The 27,056-nt window shown below is 35.9% G+C and overlaps 1 protein-coding gene across 6 annotated transcripts in view; it reads left to right on the top strand.

Annotated features, from left to right (window-relative positions):
- The window catches only part of MAST2 (microtubule associated serine/threonine kinase 2), a 174,904-nt gene that overhangs the window by 93,049 nt on the left and 54,799 nt on the right, over positions 1-27,056 (top strand). The window contains exons 1-2 of one of the 6 annotated variants that reach the window (XM_074376552.1): positions 1,201-1,465; positions 4,860-5,054. The exons of 4 other annotated variants lie outside the window; for them this stretch is intronic. In XM_074376552.1, coding sequence (XP_074232653.1) covers positions 1,416-1,465; positions 4,860-5,054 — 245 coding nt within the window. In that variant the 5' untranslated portion in view covers positions 1,201-1,415. Of the gene's footprint in view, positions 1-1,200; positions 1,466-4,859; positions 5,055-27,056 lie in introns of those variants that run through there. One more of the 6 variants, XM_074376554.1, reaches the window with a different exon arrangement.

Raw genomic sequence — 27,056 nt, 5'->3', positions numbered from 1 at the left:
GTATTTTTCTATTCTATTTCTCTTTTAAGAAAATGTTGGGCCCAACTCCTAAATTGATTTCATGACTCACTAAAGAATTGTGACCTGCAGTTGAAAAAGCACTGGTTGGAGTATGAATTAATCCTTTGAATGTTACCCTAGAAAAACATTTGACATACTTTGTCATCGAAATGAATGAGAGGAGCCCCTCAGAGCTGGCAAGTGCTCTGAAGCAGAGGACCAAGACTTTTGCTTGCTCTTAGCTCCCTTAGCTGTCAGTGTTTAGCTCAATAGTTTATTTGATCAATTGGCTTTCTTCAGGCTAGGCTGCTTTTGTCAGGTGGTTTCTTATATGTTTGCACCTACCTCTTCTTTCAGATTGGGAGCTTGCACTCCTGGAGGGCAAGACTACAGTAAGAGCTAACAATCCCATAGCACTTCTGTTCTGTGAGGTGCTTTTCTGTTTTACACATATTAATCTTTGCCACAATCTACTTATTAGGTACCTTAATTATTTTCATTCTGCAGATGCGGAAACCAAAGCGTACAAACTTACCCTCTTTTAGGATTCTTCTGCAGCTTATCTCACCTTAACCTTGTGTAACATCTACCGTATAAATGATTTCAGTGATACTTACTGGATGAAATTAAACTAAATAGTTTCTGGGCTTTGTTTTCTTAACGTCCCTATGGCTTTTCTTACTGAAAGATTATTTAAGTGATTAGAGTAATAGAAACTGAATTACAAATGATGTTGAATTTCGTCTAGAGAAGGTGTACAGTGTTTACCGATTCAGATTTGAATAATGACTATGCTCTGAGCCCTAACATGAGGACTATAATCCTCCACCAGGCCTGGGTTTGAGAATGAATAATGTTGCATAAATGCTTACGTATTCTTAGCACATTATTTACTGATTTGAGATCCTTATTATGCTTTCTTCCAGTCCCCTGCCCACTGCAACAGCTGTTTTAGCCTGGCCCACGCCTCCTGAGTTAATAGTATTTCTGTCCCAGTGTGAGTTTTCAAGTTGGTATGTGCAGTTTCTGCCAGCGTTTTCACTGTTGCCAGGCCTCAGGGTTGGAGGTTGCAACTGATTTGTGGGGGAGGTACTTGTCACTGAGGAGAACAAGGTGCTCCCTGGGGCTCTGATTTGTTACAGGCTGAGTGTGAATGATGTCAGGCAGATCAGAGGACAGCTGATTCATTTGGGATCTGGGACTTCTCATTCTGCTTCACTGCTGCCTCCTGGGCTCTTAGGTCTTTTTTAAGGGGTTCTGGATATTATGTTTTTGAAAAAAAGTGCTTTAATTTTTCTCTTAAGTTTGGGAACTTTGTAAGTTTCCTTTGGCTTATGACTACATACCCCTTGTGTGAGAGAACTTCCTGCCAAGACTCCAAGTGTGAGAGGGCAAAAGCTTGAGTAGCCAGGAAAATGATGAAACGGAGGAGAGAGAGACTGGGAGCACCATGCCTGCGGATTCAGTAAGGAGGCTGGGGTCTCTGAGTGGAAACTGGCAGGTGTCAGGAAAAGAACTGATGCCAACTAACACACCTTCATTTGCTTGGATAAAGACTCTGGTTTGGAGATGCCTGTCTGGAAGAGGGCTGAGCTGGCTTCATAAATTGAAGGTCAAAACAGTGGTCCCTGGCAGAGGCATAAAAGATGTCTTTTAGGGGTTCTTAGGTACTTGGGGAGCTGGGTTAATAATGAAGATCATTTTTTCCTGTCTTGCAAACAAGTTTGTATTTAAAGTTAGTGTCAAAGCCCAATGAATGTGAGAAACAAATGGAAATTAAAGTATCTCCTCCTTTAACTAGAGAGGGTATTGTATTTCTACCCCTGGCCTGTCATCTCAGGACCTCAGATCTGCCCTTGCTGATCCAAGCCTGAGCCGTTTAGGATGTGACCTGAATTTTACTTCTATGTTGACTACATAGAAATAATTCTTCGATAAGGATTTCAAAGCTGGGGAATGGAAGAAGACTTCCACATCAGAGTGGTTTTCCTAAGAGCTGCTCAGGCTTATTTAATGAAGAAGTGCTGAGTGAACTGATTAGCAAATTAGGGAACCAGGGAAAGAAGTATCCTAGAGTTCATTCCTCCTCAGTGATCTTTCTTAATTTAATTGAATTGAATTTTTTGTTGAAGCGTAGTCAGTTTACAATGTTGTGTCAATTTCTGGTGTACAGCATTATGCTTCAGTCATGCGTATACATACATGTATTCCTTTTCATTTTCTTTTTCATTATAGGTTACTACAAAATATTGGATATATATTTTTTTGGTTGGGGGGAGGTAATTAGGTCTATTTATTTATTTTTAGAGGAGGTACTGGGGATTGAACCCAGGAACTTATGCATGCTAAGCATGCGCTCTACCACTTGAGCTACACCCTCCCCCCATTGGATATATTTCCCTGTGCTATACATTATGAACTTGTTGTTTATCCGTGTTATATATAGTAGTCTCAGTGATCTGTCTTGAACTGCCTTTGCTGTAGTTCACAGGGCAGAGGGAGTGCACTTCAGATTTTCGCCCCCTGAACATTAGTGCCTTCACAAAGAGACATAGCTGCTCAAATGGGCAGACTTTGTCAGTGGGCTTCCTTTGGGCCCTTGCCCTTCAGTGCTAGTGATTGCTCATTGATTGAATTGTTGATTCTACCAAACCTTGGAAAATCAGACTTGTTTGAAGTACATAATTGGAAGGCTTAGCACACTGTTAAAAAAAAAAATGGTTTATTCCCATACTAAAACTAAAAAGGAAATGACCACAAAAAAGAAGCTTCGTCAACTAAAGTGTCATTTAAAGTAAAGATAACTTCTGAGCAAAACTGGAAAGTTTTAATTAAGTTTGTAGCTTAGGAAAATATGTGTGGTTAAAATTCATGCTTTCTGAACATTGGTGCACTGGTAATTGTAATCATTGTATCTGTTTTAGTGACTTTGAATTTGGATTAGGAAAACTCTGAGGAGCTAGGAAGTAGTTTATAAATCACCTTTCCTTTTTCAATCTTTTTTAGACTCTAGCCCCAGAATATAATCAGTTTGCAGAGTGGTAATTAGGAGCAAAAAGGGAATGAGATTTGGTTTTCATAGTTTTTTTTAATAATCCTAATTATATATTCATCAAATGGCTAAGCCTCATTTTATGTGATAAGACTCCAAAATTTTATACAAGCAATATTATTCAGGTTAATAAGAACTAAGTGTCTTATTGTATGTTCTGATTAGCTCCAGCTTATATATACCTTTGAACAACACAGGTCTTCTTATACCACAGATTTTTTTCAGCAAATACGTGCTATAGTACTGCATGATGTGCAGTTGAATCCGCAGATGCAGAACCTTGGATGTGGATTTTCAACTGTTGGGAAAGTTGGTACCCTTAACCTTCACATTGTTCGAGGCTCATCTGAACTAGGGAGATGATTTTTTAAAAATTCTTTAGAATTTAGAGTTCTTTAGAAAAGTGATAATTCTTTTTGAAAGTGAAAAATAATCCAAAATTAATATTTTTACTTCTTGTAATTTTTTGAGGTATGTTTAATTTGTGGAAATTTGGGCATGCCTGTAATTGCAAATAGTTGTCTGCTGTCCACTTTCCTGTCTTTTATATCTTCATATTGTGTACTTAACTGAGAAATATCCTGAAGCCAGCTAGAGGAATAATAAGTAGGAAGGTAGAGATTTCCTTTGAATATTTGTAATTAAACACAAGTAGAATGTCACCATATACAAACAGGCAACAAAACAATACGGAAAACTAGCATCACTTTTAAATAGGTGCTTATATGATACTTAATTTTTTTAATCTTAGAAATAAAATATTATACTTAAATATGCAATTTGTATAAAAAGATATGCCACTACTATAGCAAATTAAATGCTCTGCATCTGTCAGTTATTTTCATCGTCTGTGACATGTCTGTAAATGATCAACAAAATGAAGATACATATTCATCAACTGTTTTCAGTCTAATGATCTTACTTACTTAATAGTCTTCTTTTGGATTTAACACATTAAGATGGTTGGATTGCTTTTAGGGGAAAAAAGTAGCCTAGAAAACAAAATAGAAGCAAAATTTATGTATAGTAAATAGGGAAGTGATTTAATTTGGTATACTCATTAGGCAAAGGCTAGCTAAATAACTTGATGTTATTATTGATATAAGCTAACAATTTATAAACTATTAAGAATGTTTTGTTCTTTAGAAACAGACTCACAGACATAGAAAAAAACTTATGCTTACTGGTGGGGGAAGGGGAGGATGAAGGGATAAATTGAGAGTCCAGGATTTGCAGATATTAACTACTATATATAAAATAGATAAATAACAAGGCCCTACTATATAGCACAGGGAGCTATATTCAGTATCTTGTAATAGCCTATAATGAAAAAGAATATGAAAAGGAATATATATATATATGTATAACTGAATCACTATGCTGTACACAAGAAATTAACATGACATTGTGAACCGACTATACTTCAATTTTAAAAAAGAATGTTTTATTTTTATGGACATACACATTTCTCTAGGAAAGTTTAGTCATTGAACACAAAGTATTCCCTATTGTTTGCTAATTGATGAGTTGTAGTAAATTGTAATTATTGTAGTTACAATAGTTTCCCAGAAGCCAATATAAATACTCTGAAAAACCAAAGCTTAAATTTTTTATTTTAACTCTGTGGATTAAGTTTAATTTCAATGGTCTTTTTATGCCAACATTGGTACTGGGTGTGATATTTGAGAATGATTTTTGACCACTTATTTTTCTGAGCCTCTTGCATAAACTAACGCACTTTGAATATGTTTCTTTTTGACTGAGAAATGATCACTGACTCTTTTTTCCTACTGTACTACTTTGTCAGAATCTCTGCTTTTTGCCGAGGATCTGAAGTAAACCGGCACATGCTTTCACCCACATCGACTCCAACCCCGTCCTTCACTAAAGCCCCATTTAGTGCTGAATGTGCTCTTGCTGCTTCTCCTCTTGCCTTTTTCCTGAACACACACGCCCATAGCAGTCCTGGCAGTCCCTGTTCCAGCCGCTCACTGCAGTGGAGGTAAGGAAACCTGTGATGTGAACATGGGCCATGGAGATTGCTTCTTGCCTAATAGGTAAAACCTAAGCCTTTCTCCTTAATAATGAGGAGAAACTGAATGAAAGTCATGGCCCTGTGTGGAAGGAATTTCACAGATCTCTGCTACATTCAGAATAGGGAGAAAGTAGCATAGCATATCAGTAGTTAGTAGTATAGCATATCAGTGCGGCCGTCTTGACCGTTGGACAGCCCTGCAGCCACCCCATAGGAGAGTCATAGCATGATAGAATGCTAGAGCTCTCTGAAGGTTAAATAGCCCAAACCCATGTTTTACACAACAGGAAAATTTGATTCCAAGACAGGTTAGGTGATGTGCTCAGGTTGCTGAAAATAACTGTCTCCCTATTTCTTTCTATCCTCTTTTTCTTATGCTCAACATTATTTGAGTACATACTATATACTGGGCACTGTTTTAGATGTGAAGGACAGTGATAACAGAGTGGTAAAAAGGTAAAGTCCCTGCCCTCAGGGAACTTAAATTCTGGGAGGGAGACAAGTTAGTGAGTAAATATATAACAGGTGGACATAAGTGATACTGAGAAAATATAGTAGGATAAGGGGAATAGGGAATGTGACATTTCATATAAGATGGCCAGGGAGGTCCTCAGTGATAAGTTGACATATGAGCAAGGACCTGAAGGAAAACACGGAGCCAGAAGAGAGACGTCTGAAGGAAGGGCGTTTCAGGCAGAGGCAACAATGCCAGAGGCCTGATCTAAGAGCTTGCTTGTGTGCTCTTTGTGCGGTAGAGTCAGTGAAGCTTGTGGGGAATGAATTAGGTGGTGAGAGGTGGGAAGTGAGGTCTGAGATGTAGTGGGGCGCCAGATGAAGTAGGATTTTAAAGCCTTTATAAGGATTCTTATTTTTATGTTGAGTAAGATGAGAAGCTGTTGAAGGGTTTAGAGCAGAAGAATGTCATGATCTGATTTAGATGAAAAGGATCACTCTGGTTATAGTTAGAAGATATAGTCTAACTTAGATTGTCTAAGACACAATCTGGAGCAATGTTATACAGCTTTAGGCTTGACAGCTTTTTAATTTCTTATTTTTCCCCCCTATACTTGTTCACATGTCTGGTCACTATGTAAGTGTTTCATTCTGTTCTTCTCTTATATCTCTCCCATGCAGAGTACTAGTTCAGTGATACAGCAAGATGATTTTACCTTGTTGTTGGCTGACTATGTTTGTAATTTTTTAGGTTTTTTTTTCTTTAGTTTTTTTGGGGGAGGGGGACCAATTAGGCTTGCTTATTTATTTATTTATTTACTTATTTTTAATGGAGAAACTGGGGATTGAACCCAGGATGTTGTGCATGCTAAGCATACACTCTGCCACTGAGTTATACCCTCCCCTCTGTATTTCTTTAAACGTTTTTGAATTTTGTTCTGGGATACAGTTAAATTATCTGGAAATAGTTTGATCCTTTTGAGGATTACTATTAGGCTTTGTTAGATGGGCCCAGAGCAGCATTTGGGCTAATTTTTCCTTAATATGGAGGCAGTACTTTGTGAGCGCTCTACTCAATGCCCATGCATCACTGGTGGGAACATTATCTATTTCAGGCCCTATGTGAGCTCTGAGGAGTGTACTACCTACACATTTCTTGGATAGTTTTCTTTCCTACTTCACTGATAGGCACTGAAAACTCCAGAGAATCCCCTGCTGAGCTCTCTGTGTAGCTCTCTCTTTCCTGGTACTCTGCCTTCCAAATTCTAGTCACTTTAGCCTCAAATTCTCAATTTTGCTTCCTCAACTAAGGGAGACTGCTGGGCTCTTTTTGGGTAACTGCTTCCTGTGTTGCTTCATAGGCATGTTCTATAGGTGGTTGGCTGGGCAATCTTGGGACTTACTTTGGGTCAATTTTAGGGCTTACTTTGTATATTTCCCTTCCATGCAACATCCAAAAGCAGTTGGACATTTCCCCATCATGGCAGGAAGCAGAAATCCAATATTCTAACATTTTGAACTCATACTTCTATCATCAGAAGTGAAGAATTGCCTCATGAGATCATTGGTTGACTGATTCATATGTTAGATAGAGATAGTAGAATCAGGATAGACTCTATTTTAATTGTTTTATCTTGTTTAGTCAAAAGTTGAGAAATGAAACAACTGAAGAATAAGAATAGGTAATATCAGCTGAGTATTTACTGTGTACTAAGCACTTTTCTAATCGCCAAAATAATCCAATGAGATGATAGTACAAGTCCATTTTATTGACAAAGTGGATAATTCAAGTAAATCTTTTATCGATGAAGGCACTATGGTACAGAGAGGTGAAGGAAGTTATTAATAAGCAACAGAAACTGGCATTCAGCCCCAAAGAACCTTACTCCAGTATCTGGTCTTAACCCTAACTCTACTGTAATATGTCTGATGAAACATGCTGTTGTGTATTTAGTTAATAAGTAAACAAATTCTGAGGACTTAATAGCTCCTGGGTACCATTCTAACCATTTAGATCATTCAGTCCTCACACCGATTCTGTGAGGTAGGGATTGTTGTTATGCTCGTTTTGCAGATGAGGAAACTGATCATTTACAGAGGTAATTAAGGTTAAATAAGGTCATTGGGGTGGGCACTAATATGACTGGTATCCTTATAAGAAGAGGGGATTAGGGCACAGACACAGAGGGAGAAGACAGCCATTTACAAGCCAGGGAATGAGGCCTCAGAAGAAACCAACTCTGCTCATACTTTGTAGTCTTGAGAACTGGGAGGAAATGAATGTCTTTTGCTTAAGCCACCCAATCTGTAGTACTTTGACGTGACAGCCCTAGCAAATTAATACAGCTACGGAGGCTTTTGATTGTGTTGCCCAAAAGGGCTCGAGATTGTAGTTAGAACTGGCCCTGCCCAGAATCTTAACCATCTTTATTGACTGCATCTTAGTGATGTTCTTAGAACCTTATAAATTATTGTCCATAGTAATTTAAAGGACGGTCAAGACAGATTTTTAATATGATGCCCACCTTAACTGCATACTACATTTCTGTCTGTTCCTTGAAAGGAAAGGAACAGAAAGGATGGGTCTGTTATAGACAGGCCTTGATGCTAGCTATCTCTTAAGTGTCTTGGATGAGTATGATCAACCTTAAGAGGCATAATATGTATGATTTGATTTGGGTTGAATTAATTAACTTCAAATCTATGATCGACTTGTACATCTTCTTATAATATGATTTCAGCCTGCTGATTGACACTAGACATGGGTATTGTTGACATAACCCTATCTGAAGGAATACTAGATATGGTCTATGGTGTAGTTGATGTCCCTAGAGAGAGGAGGCAGGTCTGTCTTTGGCTAAATAACCAGTCCAGCTTTAGAACTCCTGGGGATAGAAGTTTGGTGTTGGCAACTTTCTGGAACATAGAATGGCTTAGGTTTTGATTCAGTTTTGAATTGAAGACTAAAACTGCATTGGCTATAAAATGTAGCAAGAAATCCTCATTAGAGTGATCTTTATATTGGAAGAGTTCTAGCTCTAGCATACTCCCTATTGCTTAGGATTTTTTTTCATACAATCTCTAGTTAAAAAAAAAAAAACAAACTATTCAGCCTTTCATTGAATATCTTCAGCAACAAGAAGTTCATTATTGAAGTTTGCAGCCAATACTAATTCAGCCCTCTGGCCTCTCCTGTATCACATGTGTGAGAGGCTTTCTGTAGACTTTTATGGCAAAGGACAGGTGTTCCTTTGGGCCTCCTCCAAAACTGGGCAGCCTTTGAAACCCCTTTTTGGTAGTGTCAAGATTGTTTCCTGCCAAAGAGAAAGCACTATTTTCATTTTACGAACACCTGCTTTTCTTATCTGTCTTTTTTTAAACAACTGCTTTTCCAAGTAAATCTAAAAGTGGAACATCTCCAGAACTTGTTCTTATCCTGACCCTATTGTAGGCAAATCACTTCACTTCTTTCTGTCTCAGTTTTCTATGTCATTAAACATTAATAGCACTTCGAGTGTCGCTATAAGGATTAGATGAGTCAATACATGTAAAATTCTTCAGAATACTCCCCAGGCTGGTATGGCACTTATTTTGCTGCTGTCTTTGTTCGAATATCCACATTTTGCTGATCCTCACACTTCATTTTGCTTCCATTAATTTTCCTTTAGCTTCCATTAGTTCTCTCAGATTCTTGCTTTCCCATGGGTAGCTCTGCGTATCACTTACCATTGTGTACCACTCATGGAGGCTTTGATATTGGTGAAGTTAAGGCAATGACAGCTGGGTGCTCTCCTGCCCTCTCACGCAGGCACACTAACTGTTGCTGCTATAAACTGACCTCTTGGGCACACTGAGACATAGACTAAAACAAGAAACATTCTGAATTACATTCTTTTGGGGGGGCCATTTTTGGCAGTGGGAAAAGTCCATCAACACAAGTTTAAGGTGTTTCATTTTTCCTCCCCTCCTCTGTAAGGGAAAGAATAACTTGAGAGTATATGTGGATGTGATTCTCTTGTTAGGTAAAGGAAGGTACTTTTTTTTTTTTTAATGGAATTATTACTTTTTAATAAAGTAGTGAAGAATGCTAGCTGTGACTTAACCTCAGGAAACTTTGTATCGCAGAGAATTATTCACAGATCCTGGATTCAGTGACTCTGAATAAACATATAGTTCTATTTGGCAAGGTGTCAAAGTCTTGCTTTTGAATTAAGAGCAGGAAGCTGAAGGTTTCTAGGATATTTCTGTTTTCAGAAGTAGGAAAATTTTGTTCACTGGAAAATTTTTTCTTTTGAAAAGTTGTATTATGGAAAATACCAAAAATATTCCAAAGTAGAGTAGTCTTACTTGCCCAGTATCTATGTTATCAACTCATGGACAATAGTATCTCATCTGCTTCTCACCTATTCCTCTTACACCCAATTATTTTAAAGCAAATCTCAGACCATGTCATTTCATCTGTAAATATTTCAGTTTGTATCTCTGAAGGTAAGGACTCTTTAAAAAAAAAATAAGCATTCCATTATTACACCTAAGACAATAATAGTTTATCAATATCATCAAATATCCAGTCAACATTCAGCTGTTTTATGACATTTCATTTTTTGAACCAATATCCAAACGATGCCAATACAGTTCATTTGATTAATATATCTCTTAGGTAGGGTGTCCATATAATTTATTATCTAAACTAGGAAATTTTTAATAATGAAAAAAGATTCTATTAACAGTTATATTGGGACAGCAGGCATAAACCTGGCCTGTCACGAACGAACTGGAGTGTCTGGTCACTCTGCTTTTAAGTCTTTTAATCTAGGTTTTTCTTCCTCTTTTTTTCTCTTACATTTCATTTGTTTAAGAAACTGAGTTGTTTGTCCTTGTAGACTTTCCCACATTCTGGATTTTGCTGATTGCATCCCTGAGAAGTTATTTAACATGTTCTTATGACCTCTATATTTTCTGTAAACTGGAGTCTTGATCTGATTCTGGTTTGATTTGAGGACTTGGGGAAGAATACTTAATAGTTGGTGCAGTGTACAGCTGTTAGGAGACAGGTAATGTCAAGTCTCTCCCTTGTTTTGATAGTAGTGGTCATTGATAATTATCACGTAGATCTGTTATTTTATTAGGAGTTTGCAAAAAAGGTTATATTCTCTTTCCTTTTCCATTTATTAGCTACAATACTTCCATGAAAGCTATTTCCTCCTTGTTATCTATTTGTTACCCTAAGATATAGTTAGGCACACTTACTCTTAAGTCAACTTATGTAGACTCTTTCCTGGGTCTTCAACCTGACACCTGTGTCACCAGTTCCTTGGTCAGTGTTTCATAAATACTGCTTTGTAATGAAGATTGTTTACCCAGAGTAATGCAACAGGAGATTTTTTTGTCTGTGTGAAGGCCCTGGGGGCTTGCCATTTTAGTAGCTGCTGACTGAATGCTCAGCTGAGGCTTCCTCTTTTGGCTCCTTAGTAGTCATTCTGGGACAGGGAGCTTGTCATATAGACTCTTATTCTGTAGGTGCTCTTTGAGAGGTGAAAACTGATTCAGGTAGCAGGAACTCAGCAGCCAGGCAGCTGCAAAAGATAAATGTTATTTGTTAAGTTCCACTGGAGGGAGTGGCTCTTGCAGCAGCTTCTCTTTCATGCCTCTCGATGCTATAGGAGGGGCCAGTGCTGATCCTGATTGCCTCAGGGACTAGGGTCAGTACCTTTCCTGATCTTGGTAGATAGGATAAATTTGGGACTTAGAGAATCCTTCTGTTGAGGAACTAGCGCACTAGGGGGAGGAATCAGAGACACAAATAATTTCCAATGATCCTTGGCATAGAAGAGTTAATTTTCATGGTGTATCTTCAGGATAAATTACTAGAATTGGGGATGCTGAGTCAAAGAATAAATGCATATGTAGTTCTATTACATGTTGTCAGATTTTCCTTTATAGTGGTTATATCATTTTATTTCCACCAGCAGTGTAAGAGAATATATATTTGTTCACTACCTTGCCAACAGAATGTATTGTCAAACTTTTGAATTTTTGCCAATCTCTTGCATGAGAAATGGTGTCTCAGAGTAGCTAACTTAAAAAAAGTTATACTAAGGGAGGAGGGTATAGTTCAGTGTTAGAGTGTGTACTTAGCATGCACAAGGTCCTGGGTTCAATCCCTAGTACCTCCATTAAAAAAGAAAGTTATACTGAAATGTTCCTTCAGGGTCAAGAATTTATTTCCCACTCTTATGTGGAGGGAATTAATTTTCCTTTCCTAGGAAATTGATGTGGATGCTTCCATTTTTTTTTCATTCAATTGTACACTAGGCCCTCTGAACAGAATAGGCCCAAGTTGGCAGTAGAAAAGTCCCCAGCATGTAGTGGAGAAAGAATGCACCCTTTTTTTTGTTTTTTTTTTTTTAATTTTTAAAGATCTCTTGACTTATTCATGAATCATGCAGAATCCAGTCTGACAGATAGAAAGGAACTCGATATTCAGGACATTACATCCAAAAAACCCCAGAATATACATTCTTTTCAAGTGCACATGGAACATTCTCTAGGATAGATCACATACTTGGACACAAAACAAGCCTCAGTAAGTTAAGAGGACAGAAATTATTTCAAGCATCTTTTCTGACCACAGCAGCATGAAACTGGAAATCAACCACAGAAAGAGAAACAAGAAAAAAGTGACTGCATGGAGACTAAACAACATGCTACTGAACAGCCAATGGGTCAATGATGAAATCAAAAGAGAAATTTAGAAAACCCTTGAGACAAGTGATAATAAAAACACAATCACCGAAAATCTATGGGATGCAACAAAAGCAGTCCTAAGAGGGAAGTTTATAGTGATATAGGCTTTCCTCAAAAAACAAGAAAAATCTCAAATAAACAACCTAACTTACCACTTAAAAGAACTAGAAAAAGAAGAACAAATAAAACCTAAAGTCAGCAGAAGGAAAGAAATAATAAAGATTAGGGAGGAAATAAATAAAATAGAGATTTAAAAAACAATAGAAAATATCAATCAAACCAAGAGCTGTTTTTTTGAAAGAGTAAATAGAATTGACAAACCTCTGGCTAGGCTCATCAAGAAGAAAAGTGAGAAGACACAAATAAAATAAGGAATGAAAGAGGAGAAATTATAACTGATATCACAGAAATTAAAAAAAATAAGAGACTACTATGAATAATTATATGCCAACAACAAGGTGGACAACCTAGAAGAAACAGACGAATTTCTAGAAACATACAGTCTACCAAAACTGAATCAAGAAGAAATAGATAATTTGAACAGACAAATTACTGGAAGTGAAACAGAACCTGTAATTTAAAAAAACTCCCTACAAAGAAAAGTCCAGGACTAGATGGCTTCACTGGGGAATTCTACCAAACATACAAAGAACTTATACCAATACTCCCACACTCATTCTATGAAGCCACCATCACCCTGATACCAAAACCAGACAAAGACACTACCAAAAAAAGAAAATTAAAGACCAATATCTTTCATGAATATAGATGCAAAAATTCTCAACAAAAGATTGTCAAACCAAATCCAATAACACATAAAAAGGTCATACACTATGATCAAGTCAGATTCATTCCAGGGTCACAAGGGTGGTTCAACATCGCAAATCAATCAATGCGATACACCACGTCAACAAAAGAAAGGACAAAAACCACATGATCATCTCAAGCATTTGATAAAATTCAGCATCCATTCATGATAAAAACTCTTACCAAAGTAGGTATAGAGGGAATATATCTCAACATAATAAAAGCTATTTATGACAAACCCACAGCCAGCATAATAGTCAATGGTGAAAAGTTGAAAGCCTTTCCACTAAAATCTAGAATAAGACAAAGATGCACACTCTCACAACTGCTATTCAACATAGTATTGGAAGTCTTAGCCATAGCAATCAGACAAGAAAATGAAGTAAAAGAGATCCAAATTGGAAGGGAAGAAGTAAAATTGTCACTATATGCAGAAGACATGATTCTATAGATTGAAAACCTTAAGGACTTCACACAAAAACTACTAGAGCTGATTAATAAATTCAGCAAGGTAACAGATTACAAGGTTAACCTACAGAAACCTGTTGCATTTCTTTACACTAACAATAAATATTGAAAATGGAAAGTAAAGAAACAATCCCTTTTAAAATCACATCAAAATATATAAAGTACTTAAGAATTAACCTGACCACTGGAGGTGAAAGACTTATATGCTGAGAACTATAAAACATTGATAAAGGAAATGAAAGATGATTTAAAGAAATGAAAAGATATCCCATGGTCTTGGATTCGAAGAATTAATATTGTTAAAATGGCCATACTACCCAAAGCAATCTACAGATTTAATGAGAGCCCTGTCAAATTACCCAGGACATTTTTCACAGAAATAGAAAAAATAATTCTAAAATTTATATGGAAGTGAACTTTGAGGATCTGTACAAAATGAGACTTTTATAGGCAGAAGGGAATGGAGAGAAAGATGTTATACTAGACAAAAAGGCTGGTTGGTTATTACAAGGTCTCTTTCCTTTGGGGAAGAGAGAATGCTTTTTTATCCAGAAAGCTTTCAGCCTTATTCACCTCCATTACAGCCATTCTTGGAACTTTTCAGGCAATTGCTCTAGACTTTAGCAGAAATATTTTAAAAAACTGATTTCAAAACTGCAAGGATAGTTCAAAGAGTCCCCTACCCCTTGAAACCAGTGGTTAGCAAACTAGAGCCCATGGAACAAATGTAGTTTGCCACTTGTGTTTGTGTAATCCACAAGCTGAGAATGGATTTTACCTTTCTGAAGGGATGTTTTTTTAAAAAAAGGACTATGTGACAGAGATAACATATGGCCATCAAAGACTAAAATATTTATTATTATCTGGCCCTTTACGGAAAGAGGTTGCCAACCCTTGCCCTAACCCAGTTGAGAAACAGTTCCTGACAAATCCCATCACCCTAGAATACTTTAGCATGTGCTTCCTATAGAGACATTTTCATAATTACAATACAGCCATTAAAATTAGGAAATTAGTGTTGATAAATACTGTCATCTAATTTACAGACTCAATTCGTATTTTACCAAATGTCCTAGTAATGTCTGTTTTTTAATGGAAGTATTTAATCTAGGATCTTGTGTTATAATTTTATTGTTTCTTTTTGTCCCCAAATTTGGAACATTTCTTTAGTCTTTCTCAACTTTTATAACTTTGACACTTTTGAAAATTACAGGGCAGTTATTTGATAGAATGTCCCTCAATTTAGGATTGTCTGATATTTCCTCAGGATTGGATTTGGGTTATGCATTGCTAGAGAGGAAAAACTTTTCCTCTTTCATCTTAATTTGGTGATCAGGGACCTGCAACAAAAGACAGATCAACAGGTGAAAATGCATATAATTTCTTTTTTGCACTGCTAAATATGGTTGTCTTTATTTTCTTTTTCCTTGCCCAGCCCTGTCTAAACAAAACAAAGCTACAGGACTGAAATTAACAACCCATTAAAATCAACAATAAGTTATGAAAATCATAAAGCTTTTTTTCCCTCTAAGTAATTAAGGGTAGTTAAATTATTTAAAGTATACAGAGTCCAAAGAGCCAGAATAAAGTCTCCAAGGCTTCTTGGCGTAAGGGAGAGGGCCTTGGAGTCTGAAAGACAAAGGGAACACATGACATCAATGTGCAGGCTAAAAATTTCACTTAAAAGAAAATAACATTTCTGAAAATATTGACAAGAGCAGCAATAGCACCTGCACAGTGGGACTGTGAAGAAGGTGAGAGACAGGCATAAAATTTTTATTAGTATTTACACTCAAGGGAGTTCACTGAAAAGAAACTGAAAGAAGTGGTTAACCTTAGAAGCCTATATGCCCTTTTAACGAAGGAAAGAGGGTTGGACTTAAATTGATAAATTGTGGGGAAGGATGATAAATTGTGGGGAACTAATGGAAGATAAGGGTTATTTCAGTAAGGTCTGTTTACAGAAATATATCATAGCTCTTTTCTCCCTGATACAGAGGGACGCCTTCCTTAAAAGGAAATTTGCTGGATTTTAGGCAGTTAGGGAGAAGGCAGAGAACTCTTTCTGCACTTGTTGATTCTCGGTTATCTTTGACTTAAAATAATCCTTTTACCAAAGTAGCATATTTGGGATGGCATATTCTGATCCCTTCAGCATCTTTGGCAGAGCATTACTATTCTTCAAAAAGGATAGTGTGTTCTTCTCACTGAGTTTTATCAGGTGATAACAAGCTTTTGTTTTGTCTCATTACTGTGAAGTTAACTTTGATCTGTTAATTAAGGTGTGTCTGCTAGGTTTCTCTCCTGTAAGATTGCTCTTTTTCCCTTTGTGATTAATAAATATTTTATAGGAAGGTTATTGAAATTATGTAACTACCCCATTCCTCATTAAATTTTAACCCACTGTTTTTAGTATCCATTTATGTTCCTTGGCTGAATTATTACACCGTGCTTTTTGATACTTGGATTGTACTATATTAGGTCAAGGGGAGTCTCTTCATTCTGGCTTGTCTTTTTGACATGTCTATATCGTTCTTTTAGAACTTCCTCTTTCTGGCCCAGTAAGATGATTCTGACTGGCTTATTTTGGCCCTCCCTGCCCTAGCCCTCAAGTTAGTCATTTGTTTAAGGAACATGATTCCTTTTAGTGGAGAATGATATTTAAAAGCCACCATATGGTAGGCATGGTTGCTGATATTTGGGTTCACTGTTCCCAGAGAATGTAAGCATGTAACATGCATTTATCTTTTAAAATTCCTTGATCTCTATATATTGAAAACTATAAGCTAACACTGACATCTCTACTTCCAATTCTAGTTTATTCTAGTTTTTTCCATTTCCATAGTTGTAACTTCTTTCTTTGGTAGTGAGAAAACTGATTCTCATTGCCCTCAATATATTTATTTAATAATTTTTTACTGTGTGTAACCGATCTCCCTTTACAATCACTGACCGCCTGCATATATGCCCTTACCTTGCTAGGTCTCCACCACCCCGTGTCAAACTGATACCACTGTTCTCTGCAAGCAGACAACCTTTTTACTCTCATCAGTCTGTGACATCCCATGCCAGGCGCCTTCCCCCCAGCCTCAACCATTATCATCATCTAATGGCTTCTGGACTGAATTATTCAGAAAGGAATGGGAGGAGGGAGGATTCTTGGGTCCACTAGCTACATCAGACGCAGCCTAAGGTGCCTGCATAGTTCTTTAAAAGTAAATCTACAGAGATAATTTACATACTATAAAATTCACTAATTGTAAGTTATCCAGTGGTTTTTTACTAAATTTATAAGATTATGCTGTCACCACCAGAATCTAAATTTAGAATATTTCCATAATCCAAGAAGTTTCCTCATGCCCATTTGCAGTTAATCTTAGGCTTTTCCCCAGCCTTAGGCAACTGCTGATCTGATTTTGGTTGTTTAAAGTTGCTGTTTCTGAACATTTCATATAAATGGAATCATACTCTTTGTAGTTTTTTTTGTTTCTGGCTTCTTGTGTTTAGCATGTTTTTGAGGTAATTCATCCATTTTGTAGCGTGCATCAGTAGTTCATTCCTTTTTATTGCTTAATAATGTTCCATTGTATGGATATGCCACATTTTGTTAGTCCATTCTTCAGTTGATGGACATTTGGATTGTTTCCAGTTTGGGACTATTAAGAGTAAATGTTGCAATGAACATTTGCATGCATGTCATTGTGTGGACAAATGTTTTTATTTCTCTTGGGTAAGTCCTGGGAATGGAATTGTGTTATATGATTAGTTTATACTTATTTTTTTTAAGTTGTATCATTTTATATACCCAACAGCAGTTTTTGAGGGATCATTTTTCTACATCTTCACCAACAGTAGGTATTCTTTCTTCTTGATTATAGCCATGCTAGTGGGTATGTAATAGTAGCTCATTGTGCTTTTTAATTTGCATTTCCCTAGTAACCAATGATCTGAGCATTTTATCATGTTATTATCAGTCATTTGTATATTTTTTGGTGGACTGTCTATTCAACTATTTTGTTCATTAAAATTTTTGATTCCTTTGTCTGCTGGTTGAGTTTTGAGTTCTTTATGTATTCTAGATACAGGTCCTTTATCAGATACATGATTTGCCAATAGTTTCTCCTAGTCTGTGCTTTGTATTTCCATTTTCTTGGATGGAGTCTTTTGAAGTACAAAAGTTTTAAATTTTTTCTTTTATGAATCATGCTTTTGGTATGGTATCTAAGAACTATTTGTCTAACCCAAGGATATAAAGAATTTCTTCTATTTTCCTCTAGAAGTTTTATGGGTCTTTTTGTTCTTAAATTTACATCTTTGATCTGAGTTAATTTTTGTGTATGGTATGAGGTAAAGGTAAAGGTTTTCTTCTTTTTGGATGTGGCTATCCATTTGTTCCAGCATAATTTTTAAAAGGCTGTCTTATCCTTATTATCTTGGCACCTTTGTTCGAATCAGTTGACCATAAGTGTTAACGGTTTATTTCTGTACTCTCACTTCTGTTCCATTAATTTGTATGCCTATCCTTGTGTTAAGTCCACACTGTCTTAAATAATACCACTTTATAGTCCGTTTTGAAATCAGGTAGTGTAATTCCTTCAGTTTTATTCTTCTGTTTCAAAATTGTTTTGTCCATTTTGGTTGCTTTGTGTTTCCACATAAATTTGAAGATCAAGTTTGTCAATTTCTACAAAAAGCCCACTGGAATTTTGATAATGATTGCTTTGAATTTATAGATCATTTTGGGAGAGCATTGTCACCTGAACAACACTGAGTCTTCTAATTGATGAACGTGGAATATCTCTATTTATTTAACTCTAATTTCTCTCAGCAGTATTTTGTAATTTTCAGTGTACAAATATTACACTTCTTTTGTTAAATTTGTTCCTCTTTCTAATGCCATTGTGAGTAGACTTATTTCTTATTTCATTTTCAGATTGTTTGTTGCTATTATATAGCAATACAACTGGTTTTTAATGTATTCATGTATCCTGTGATTTTGCCAAATTTGTTTATTGGTTTATCCTTTTGCATTTTCTTTCCCTTTTCTTCTATTTTTCTTATCTCTTTCTTAATGGCTTAAAAATTTTTTTTTCATTTTTAATTGTGGTTAAATATACAGAACATAAGATTTGCCATTTTAACTATTTTTAAGTATACAGTTTTGTGGCATTAAGTACATTCACATTATTGTGCAACCATCACCCCATCCATCCATTTTTATTTTTTTATTTTTTTTTTCAAAATAACATGCTTTATTATATGTATGAGATTTTTTTTTTTTAGGCTTTAAGTCTTTTTTTTTTTTAACATTTTTTATTGATTTATAATCATATTACAATGTTGTGTCAAATTCCAGTGTTCAGCACAATTTTTTAGTCATTCATGGACATATACACACTCATTGTCACATTTTTTTCTCTCTGAGTTATCATAACATTTTGTGTATATTTCCCTGTGCTATACAGTGTAATCTTGTTTATCTATTCTACAATTTTGAAATCCCAGTCTATCCCTTCCCACCCTCCACCCCCCTGGGCATCTATCCATTTTTAGAATGTTTTCATCTTTCCAACCTTAAACTCTGTACCCATTAAACACTATTCACCATTCCTTCCTCTCCCAGCCCCTGGCAACCACCATTCTGTTTTCTTTGTCTATGAATTTGACTACTTCAGGCACTTAATACAAGTAGAATCATAAAACATTTGTTCTTTTGTGATTGGCTTATTTCACTTAGCATAATGTCTTTAAAGTTCATCCATGTTCCAACATGTGTCAGAATTCCCTTCCTTTTTTAGGCTGAATAATATTCCATTATGTATATACACCACATTTTGTTTATCCATTCATCTGTTGGACACTTGGGTAACTTCCACCTTTTGACTGTTGTGAATAATGCTGATGTGAACATGGTGTAGGTATATAATCCAGTCACTGCTTTCAGTTCTTTTGAGTATGTGCCCAGAAGTGGAGCTTCTAGATAGTACAGTAATTTTTTGTTTAATTTTTTTGAGGACCCACCGTTACTATTTTCTACAACACCTACACCATAGTACATTCCCACTAGCAATGTGTAAGTGTTCCAGTTTCTCCACATCCTAACCAGCATTTGTTCTTTTCTACATTTGTAGTTGTTGTTTATAATAGCCATCCTAATGAGTGTGAAGTGGTATCTTAGGTGGTTTTGATTTTAATTTCCCTAATGATTAGTGATGTGGGGCAGCATTTCATGTGCTTTTTGGCCGTTTGTGTATCTTCTTCAGAAAAATGTCTGTTGGAGTCCTTTGCTTATTTAAATATCTGGTGTTGTTTATTTTTTTGTTGTTGAGTTGTAGGAGTTATTTATATATTCTGGATGTTAATTTTTATAGTATCTTTGTATAGATTTTTTGCTGGTTCCTTCTGGATTACTAATTATTATTTTTGAAAGAGGTATATCCTTCCTAGTCTAAATGTTTGTAAGAAGTTTGTAAAGAAGAAAGACCAGGACAGTGGACTAGACAGTTAAGAAGTGTCTGTGGTTCATAGTGAAGCTCATTATATTTCAGTTTTTTCCTCTTGAGCTGAAAGTCTGTCTTTAGACTTCTATTCTATGGTCCTAAACAGAGTCCAGGAAAGAAGTTCATGTAGCCATCCATTCATTGTGTCTCTAACTGTCTTTCCCTAGTTCTCTTTTTGGTTATGTTAAAATTTACCTCATCTAATTGAGGTATAATTGACAGAACATTGTATTAGTTTCAAGTGTACAGTTTAATGATTCAGTATTTGTATATATTACAAAATGATCAACCCCATTAAGTCCAGTTAACATTTGTCACTATACATGGTTGTAATTTTTTTCTTGTAATGAGAACTTTCAAAATCCACTCCCTCTCCTAACTACTTTCAAATAGCCAGTAAAGTATTTATTAACTAGTCATCATGCTGTATGTTAAATCCCCATGACTTACTTGTTTTATAACTGGAGATTCATACCTTTTGACTCCCTTTGTCCATTTTGCCCACCCCTCCTCCCTACCCCTTGCCTCAGGCAACCACCAGTCTGTTCTCTATATCCATAAGCACAGATATATTTGTTTGTTTGTTTTAGATTCCATATATAAGTGATATTGTGTGGTATTTATCTTTTTATGTCTGACTTATTTCACTTAGCATAATGCCCTCAAGGTCCATCCATATTTTCACAAATGGCAAAATTTCATTTTTTTAATGGCTGAATAATATTCTTCTATGTGTGTGTGTGTGTGTGTGTGTGTGTGTGTGTGTGTGTGTATTCTTCATCCATTGATCATGTACAATTTTAATTTATGAAACATCTAATTAAGTTTTTCCGTATCCATCTGTTCTTGTTTCATTACTCCCAGTTTTGATTCATTAATTTTTATTTTTTAATGTTATTTATATTTTTGATAATATAAAATGTTCTGTATTTGCAAGTCTTTTTCAGATTTTTATTACTTAAATTTTAACCTGTGAAAGTTCTTCTTCCCATTATTGATTATATTGGCTGACTTTCTTAGCATTAGATTTTTAAAAGTGTTTTGGTTATTATTGTAAACAATAATTTGTTTTCTATGACGTTATTACTAACATATGCAAGTACTAACAATTTTATATCTTTCCATCCTATCCTCAGCTTTTTGAGTTTTATTTGTATTTTCAGAGATTCTGATATTAAGTTCAGGAGTAGCAATGAGATCAGATGCCTTTATGTTTTTTCTTGACTTTAAAGGGAATATATTTAAAGTTGCTCCCTTGACTATAATAATTTTCCTTTAAATTTTGAGTAAAGATCTTTAAAATTAAGAATATGTCTTCTGTTTTCTATTTTCTTGAGTTTTCCTTTATATCCTATTAAACTTTATCAAATACCTTTCTCTCTTTTTTCTTTCCAAATCTTGATATATTTCGATATGAAAAAATCATATTTGCTAACATTAACATCACCATCACTCTCATCAGAAAAGTCTAAATATTGGGAAGCTGTCAAATTCATGATATAAGTTTTTCAAAATTCTGATTTTTTAAAAGGTCGAATTTTCTTATTGGTAACAAATACAGTCAGTTGTTTTCCTTAAAGTGATAGACTTGTTTTGTTCATTTCAAGAAAGTCTGAATAACTGTAAAATGATGTTCATGTAAAACATGGCTCACGACTCAACCAACAGCACCCATGTCTTCTTTAAGACAATCGTACTTTGATAATTCAGTACTAAGTAGTGTTTTACACATATGTATTTTGTCAGAGTATTTAGAAGATAGTCAAGATTTAATAAAACTACTAATTTTTATTCCTTTGACAAGTACATTCTGAGTCAGTCTAGAATTTTTTTTTTAACTGCAAATGAGTGATGGTGAAACATATAATTGACTAATAGAACATTTTGGTTCCGTTTGTGGTGAGGTGCCAGAAGTTTTACCCACTGTTGCTATTGTAACATCACTGCAAATGTCACCTAGTGAAAAAGGCAAATCATTCCTTTCATTTTCTGTGAAAATAGTTTTGATATGGCAGTCCTTCTAAAAAGGGTCTCTGGGCCCCTTAGGGGTTTGCAGACCAACTTGATCATGATTTTTTTTTAAACTTGCTAAAATTTTACAGAATTAAATCATGTATGCTTATAAAGGAAATGGACCTATAATTTTAAGGCTGTTGTTATCTGGCTTTTAATCAAAGTTATATGAATGTCATAAAGTAACTTAGCTTTCCAAATTTTTGTTTTCTATCACAACTTTACATTAAGACAAAGATTACTTGTTCCTTGAGAGTGTGTTAGTTTTCTCCTGTAGAGCTAGCTGACTTGTGGTGGGAGTCTTGTGGAGATGTATAATAAATTCTATAATGGAAAGTTATACAAAATTCAGTGCCAGTGTATGGAAACCAATCTTTAATTCTGCCCTGGAGAACACGAGGCTTTAGAAGAGAAGAAAACTCCTGAGTAGAGAAGAATTAACATATTTTTGCCAGGTAGACATTTGAGGCAAGGGTATTTAAGCAGAAACAATAGCATGTGCAAGCGAGTGAAGACATAATCGTGTGGGTTTGTTTAGTATTGGGGTGTAAAGTGGATGGAAGGTGGATTTGTGGGGAGGTGATGATGGGTAGGACAAATGGACAGGGAGCTGTATCATGAAGGGTCTTGAATGGCATGCTGGTGACTAGTTTAGATATTTATTTGGCTCTCATAGTTATCAGAGGATTTTGAGCAGAGGTGTGACATGATCATTTGCTAGTTTTCTTTAGACATACCACTACTGCTTAGAATTGAACCATGATTGTACCAATTAAAATGCAGTATAATTACTACTGTTAGTTACTGCTTTCTACAAATGTCTTCTACCTGGGTAAATGTTCTATCCCAGCCATCCCCTTTCTATTCACTTTACATAGCTGTAAGCTACTCACATTTCAAATATAATTTTATTTTGTATATATGGACATAATTTCAAAAGTCAAGTAATTCTTTAAGGCTTATAAAAGAAAGCTAGATATCCTTTACCCCACTCTTACGATCCTTGATTCTTGCTTCTCAAAAGTAACCATTTAAAATTATTTTATCTATTTCATTGTCAGTTGTGACTTCATAACTTATTTCTAATTGAATCATTGTATGCTGTCATTATGTTTGTTTTTACAACCTTTTGTTTTCTTGAGGGTAATAATTATCTCACTTTTACTTTGCTTTATATTCTATGTAGAATTAATTTATTCATCTCCAAAATTTTTATCAGAGCTGCAAAATGCTTCTCAGTAACGTTGCATTAGATGATCTAATCATCCACATCTGTGCACACACACACGCCCACCGCACTGGATTACTCTAGAACTCTGTCATCTTCTGCTCCAGCCTAAACTGATTATTCTTTAGTCCTCTTGCATAGTTGTCATTATGATATTACCAATACCTCTGACCTCTGTCCACTGTGGATTCTAATAAGTTTCCCAGATCTTCTGCCCTTCTCTTAGTCAAATCCTTCATTTCGGTGGAGCATAGCCACCCAGATTCTTAAAAGGCACCTGTTGCCTGAGTTCTCTTCCCTCACATAACTAAGTTTCTTCAGCTGTGGACCTCTGAAGGCCAAGATTGATTATATTTTGCACATTTTTTAGTCCTTCCAGTGCCTGGTATAGGACCTTGCAATTAACTGTCATTAAAAATGACTGGGATATAGTGGTTTGACTGCTGGAAGTGGGAGCTTGGTCCTAAAAGTAGACTCTGTATCCATGGCTATGTCATAGAAATGGAATTATGTTCTAATCTTCTCTATTATGGAAATTTGGACAGGCCAGGCAGCTGGGCTGTTTACTGAGGAGGAAGACAGAAAAGAAGGGTTGTTACTAATGCAGGATTTAATCTGGATGTTGGACAAACATTATGGAGTAATTACAAGATATTCTGTATTTCCCTTTAACCACTAATTGTCAAAGAAACTGGTCTGGAAATGTAGCCTGGCAGTGGGCTTATCATTTGGAACTTCCAAAGAAATCCAGAAGCTATGGGAACTAGTAAAGACAAACCAAATATACCACAACCACCCAACAGTATGTAATCAGAGACAGCATTAGACTGCTTTGTTTTACCGAGGCTCCTGTTGGTGGAAAGCCTCTGCAGTGGAGGTGCACTCCATTCAAAAAAAAAATCTTTAGTCTCACTGACCACTTTCCTTTGATTATCAAGAAATGCACTGCTTTAAGAATGCATTACAGGACCACTCTCTCCCATTCATTAGTTATCCAAATAATAATAACTGTGTTATCAGCCACTATCCTGGGTACTGGAAATATAGATGTGCTTAGAATACACAAATTCTTAAGCAGTGTCCCCTCTAGGGCTTTTAAATTTCTCTGCCAGATTCATTCAGTTAGAGCTCTGTGAACATCAGCTACAGTCACCAATGACAGAATTATCTGACTTTCTTTATCTTGAGAACAGGAATGGGGGCATGGTGCTGCTGCCCTGTTAGGGAAACTTCCCACTATGTCACATGATTCCAGGGGAGGAGATTGTACTGGCTTACATTTAGCCAGTTACCCCCTCTCCTTTTGTTTTTTATTTTAAAACTGTTGATTCATTCCAAGCATTCTGTGCCTATTAAATCCATGTGGTACCTTGTACATTGGCATTTGAGCTCTAGAGGTAAGTTTATTTCTTTTCACTCTAAGTTGATATTGTTGCAGGACTATGTTGCTGAGACTTTCAGGCCTGGCTGTTATAATCTGCTAGAAGCTGAATCGTGTTTCCTTTGCATTGTTGGTGGTCTTTTCTTCTATAACACAATGAAGATCCAGGATTGGCCAGCATAGAGATAATCTGTACCTCTTTACCTGATCAAGAGTTTTTTGCTGTACCTTGATTTAGAGTCGGTGTAAGGATGGTAGCTAAGATTGCCATGACTAAGGAATTTGGTGAGAGCATAGTCTTTGCTGAGCCTCTACGATAACAGATCTCCTCCCTAGTATTTGTGGCTGTGTCAAAGTTCTACTCCAGTCCCTAAAGAAGTTTTTTTTTTTCCTTTCTTTTTTTCCAGCTTTACTGAGGCATAATTTACATATAACATTGTGTAAGTTTAAGGTGTACAATGTGATCATTTGATACACATACATATTGTGAAATGTTTACCACAATAAGGTTAGTTAGTACATACTTCACCTCACACAGTTACCGTTTTATCATTGTTGGTGAGAACATTAAAGCTCAACTCTCACAGCAACTTTGAAGTATATAATATAGTATCACTAACCACAGTCACCATGCTGCACCGTAGATCCTTACCTAGGGTGGTTCTTCATATCCTATCTGCCCACGCATTTTCTTTCCCTGAAGTTAGTTAGATTATGCATAATGCCCTTGTTTTTCTAGATGTACCTTCTAAATCATCTTTAGGATGGAGCGCCACATTAAGAAAGTCCCAGGGCAAAGAGAATGTAAGTTACATTAGACTTTCAAAAAGTGTTGGTACCTTATTCTAACTTAAGGAAAACTACTTAGCCTCTGTGTGTTTCAGGCTCCCTGTACAAAGCAGATTATAATAGTACCTACTTCATAGGGTGTGAGATAGTACATGCAATGCTTTAAACAGTGCCCAGTTAGCACTTAATAAAACTAGCTATTATGATTTTTGTCTTAAATGCATAGGTAAATTCAGTAGAGTGGGAGGAAAATCCCAAGGGATCTTAAGAGAGAAACCAACAGCTGAACAGTGGAAACCAGTTTTGGAACTCCCAAGAAAGGAGGCCAGAGAGGAGGTATATTAGTCTGCATATCCTTTAGGGGGAAGAAGATGAGGCCTTGGCTTGTTTTAGGTAGGGATAACCTTAGGTTAGGGTAGAATTGAGATCCCACATATAATTAGGACCCTCGGAGAACTTTACTCACTGTAGGAATGGACTTGGAAAACAGTTTACCCACTGGCACAGAGAGGTAAAATGAAGTTCTGAAGTCTCATCTGGGTTTTAAATAGGCTCTTAATAATAAAGAAAAATATCTCCTTGAGAATTTTAAACTATAGGCCTTCATTCAGCTGAATTTGGAGCCTATGCTCTATGTGTGTTCTAGGAGCTGATTCTAGGCTGTCAATAACCCTGACAAATCTGCCAGAAACAAACTCAGAATTTTTGTTGAAGACACACCCTCAAATCAGGTAGTGCAAGATTCCCATAAAGCCACATTAAAAGTGAGTTTCCAGTTCATAATTATAGACCATACAAGGAAACAGATCCACCACAAGTGAAAATGAGTAGAAAAAAGAAACAGTAAAATTAGACCCCTAAGAACTTTAGAAAGTAGCATTATGAATCAAGACTAAAAAAAAGTATATTTAAGATAAATAAAAATATAAAAGAATGAAACAAAAATGAGAGGACAAAAGACATTTAAGAAAGAAAGATCAGGCATATTTGGGAAAAAATGCCAATTAGAATTAAAGGAATTAAATACATTGCAACATTGACTTTGAAAACTTAGTATTCAGATTATATAGTAGAGCTGTGGACGACGTTAGTAAAATCTTGTCTAAAGTGCAACACAGACATAGAACGATGTAAAATATGAATGAGAGCTAAGAAATACGGAGGATATAATAAGAAGGTCCAACAGAGTACAAAGAAATGGGGGAAAGGTCATATTCATAGAGATGATTGAGACCTTCCAGAATTGATTAGAAATAAACAAAATACCGTCATGGAGCACAATAGGTAGAAGTAAATCTCCATCTAGATACATTGCAGTAGAATTGCAAAACCATAAAAACAGAGATCTTGAAAGGAGCTAGAGAACTCTGAAGAATCCACAAAAGCTGAAAGATCTGTAATAAATGAATTCGGTAAGGAAGTTTACCTAAGAAAATTGAAAACATAATGTACACACAAATATGCCAATGTTCTTAGTAACATCATTTTAAATAGCTGAAAAGTAGAAACAACCAAAATGTTCATCAATTTGTGAATGGATAAGACGGTGGTCATGGAAGTCAGAATCCACTAAGGAGTGTGTA

The sequence above is a fragment of the Camelus bactrianus genome, chromosome 13, assembly GCF_048773025.1.
Source record: "Camelus bactrianus isolate YW-2024 breed Bactrian camel chromosome 13, ASM4877302v1, whole genome shotgun sequence".
Taxonomy (NCBI): domain Eukaryota; kingdom Metazoa; phylum Chordata; class Mammalia; order Artiodactyla; family Camelidae; genus Camelus; species Camelus bactrianus.
The sequence above is the reverse complement of the archived record's forward strand: the minus strand, read 5'-3'. Positions and strand labels throughout refer to the sequence as shown.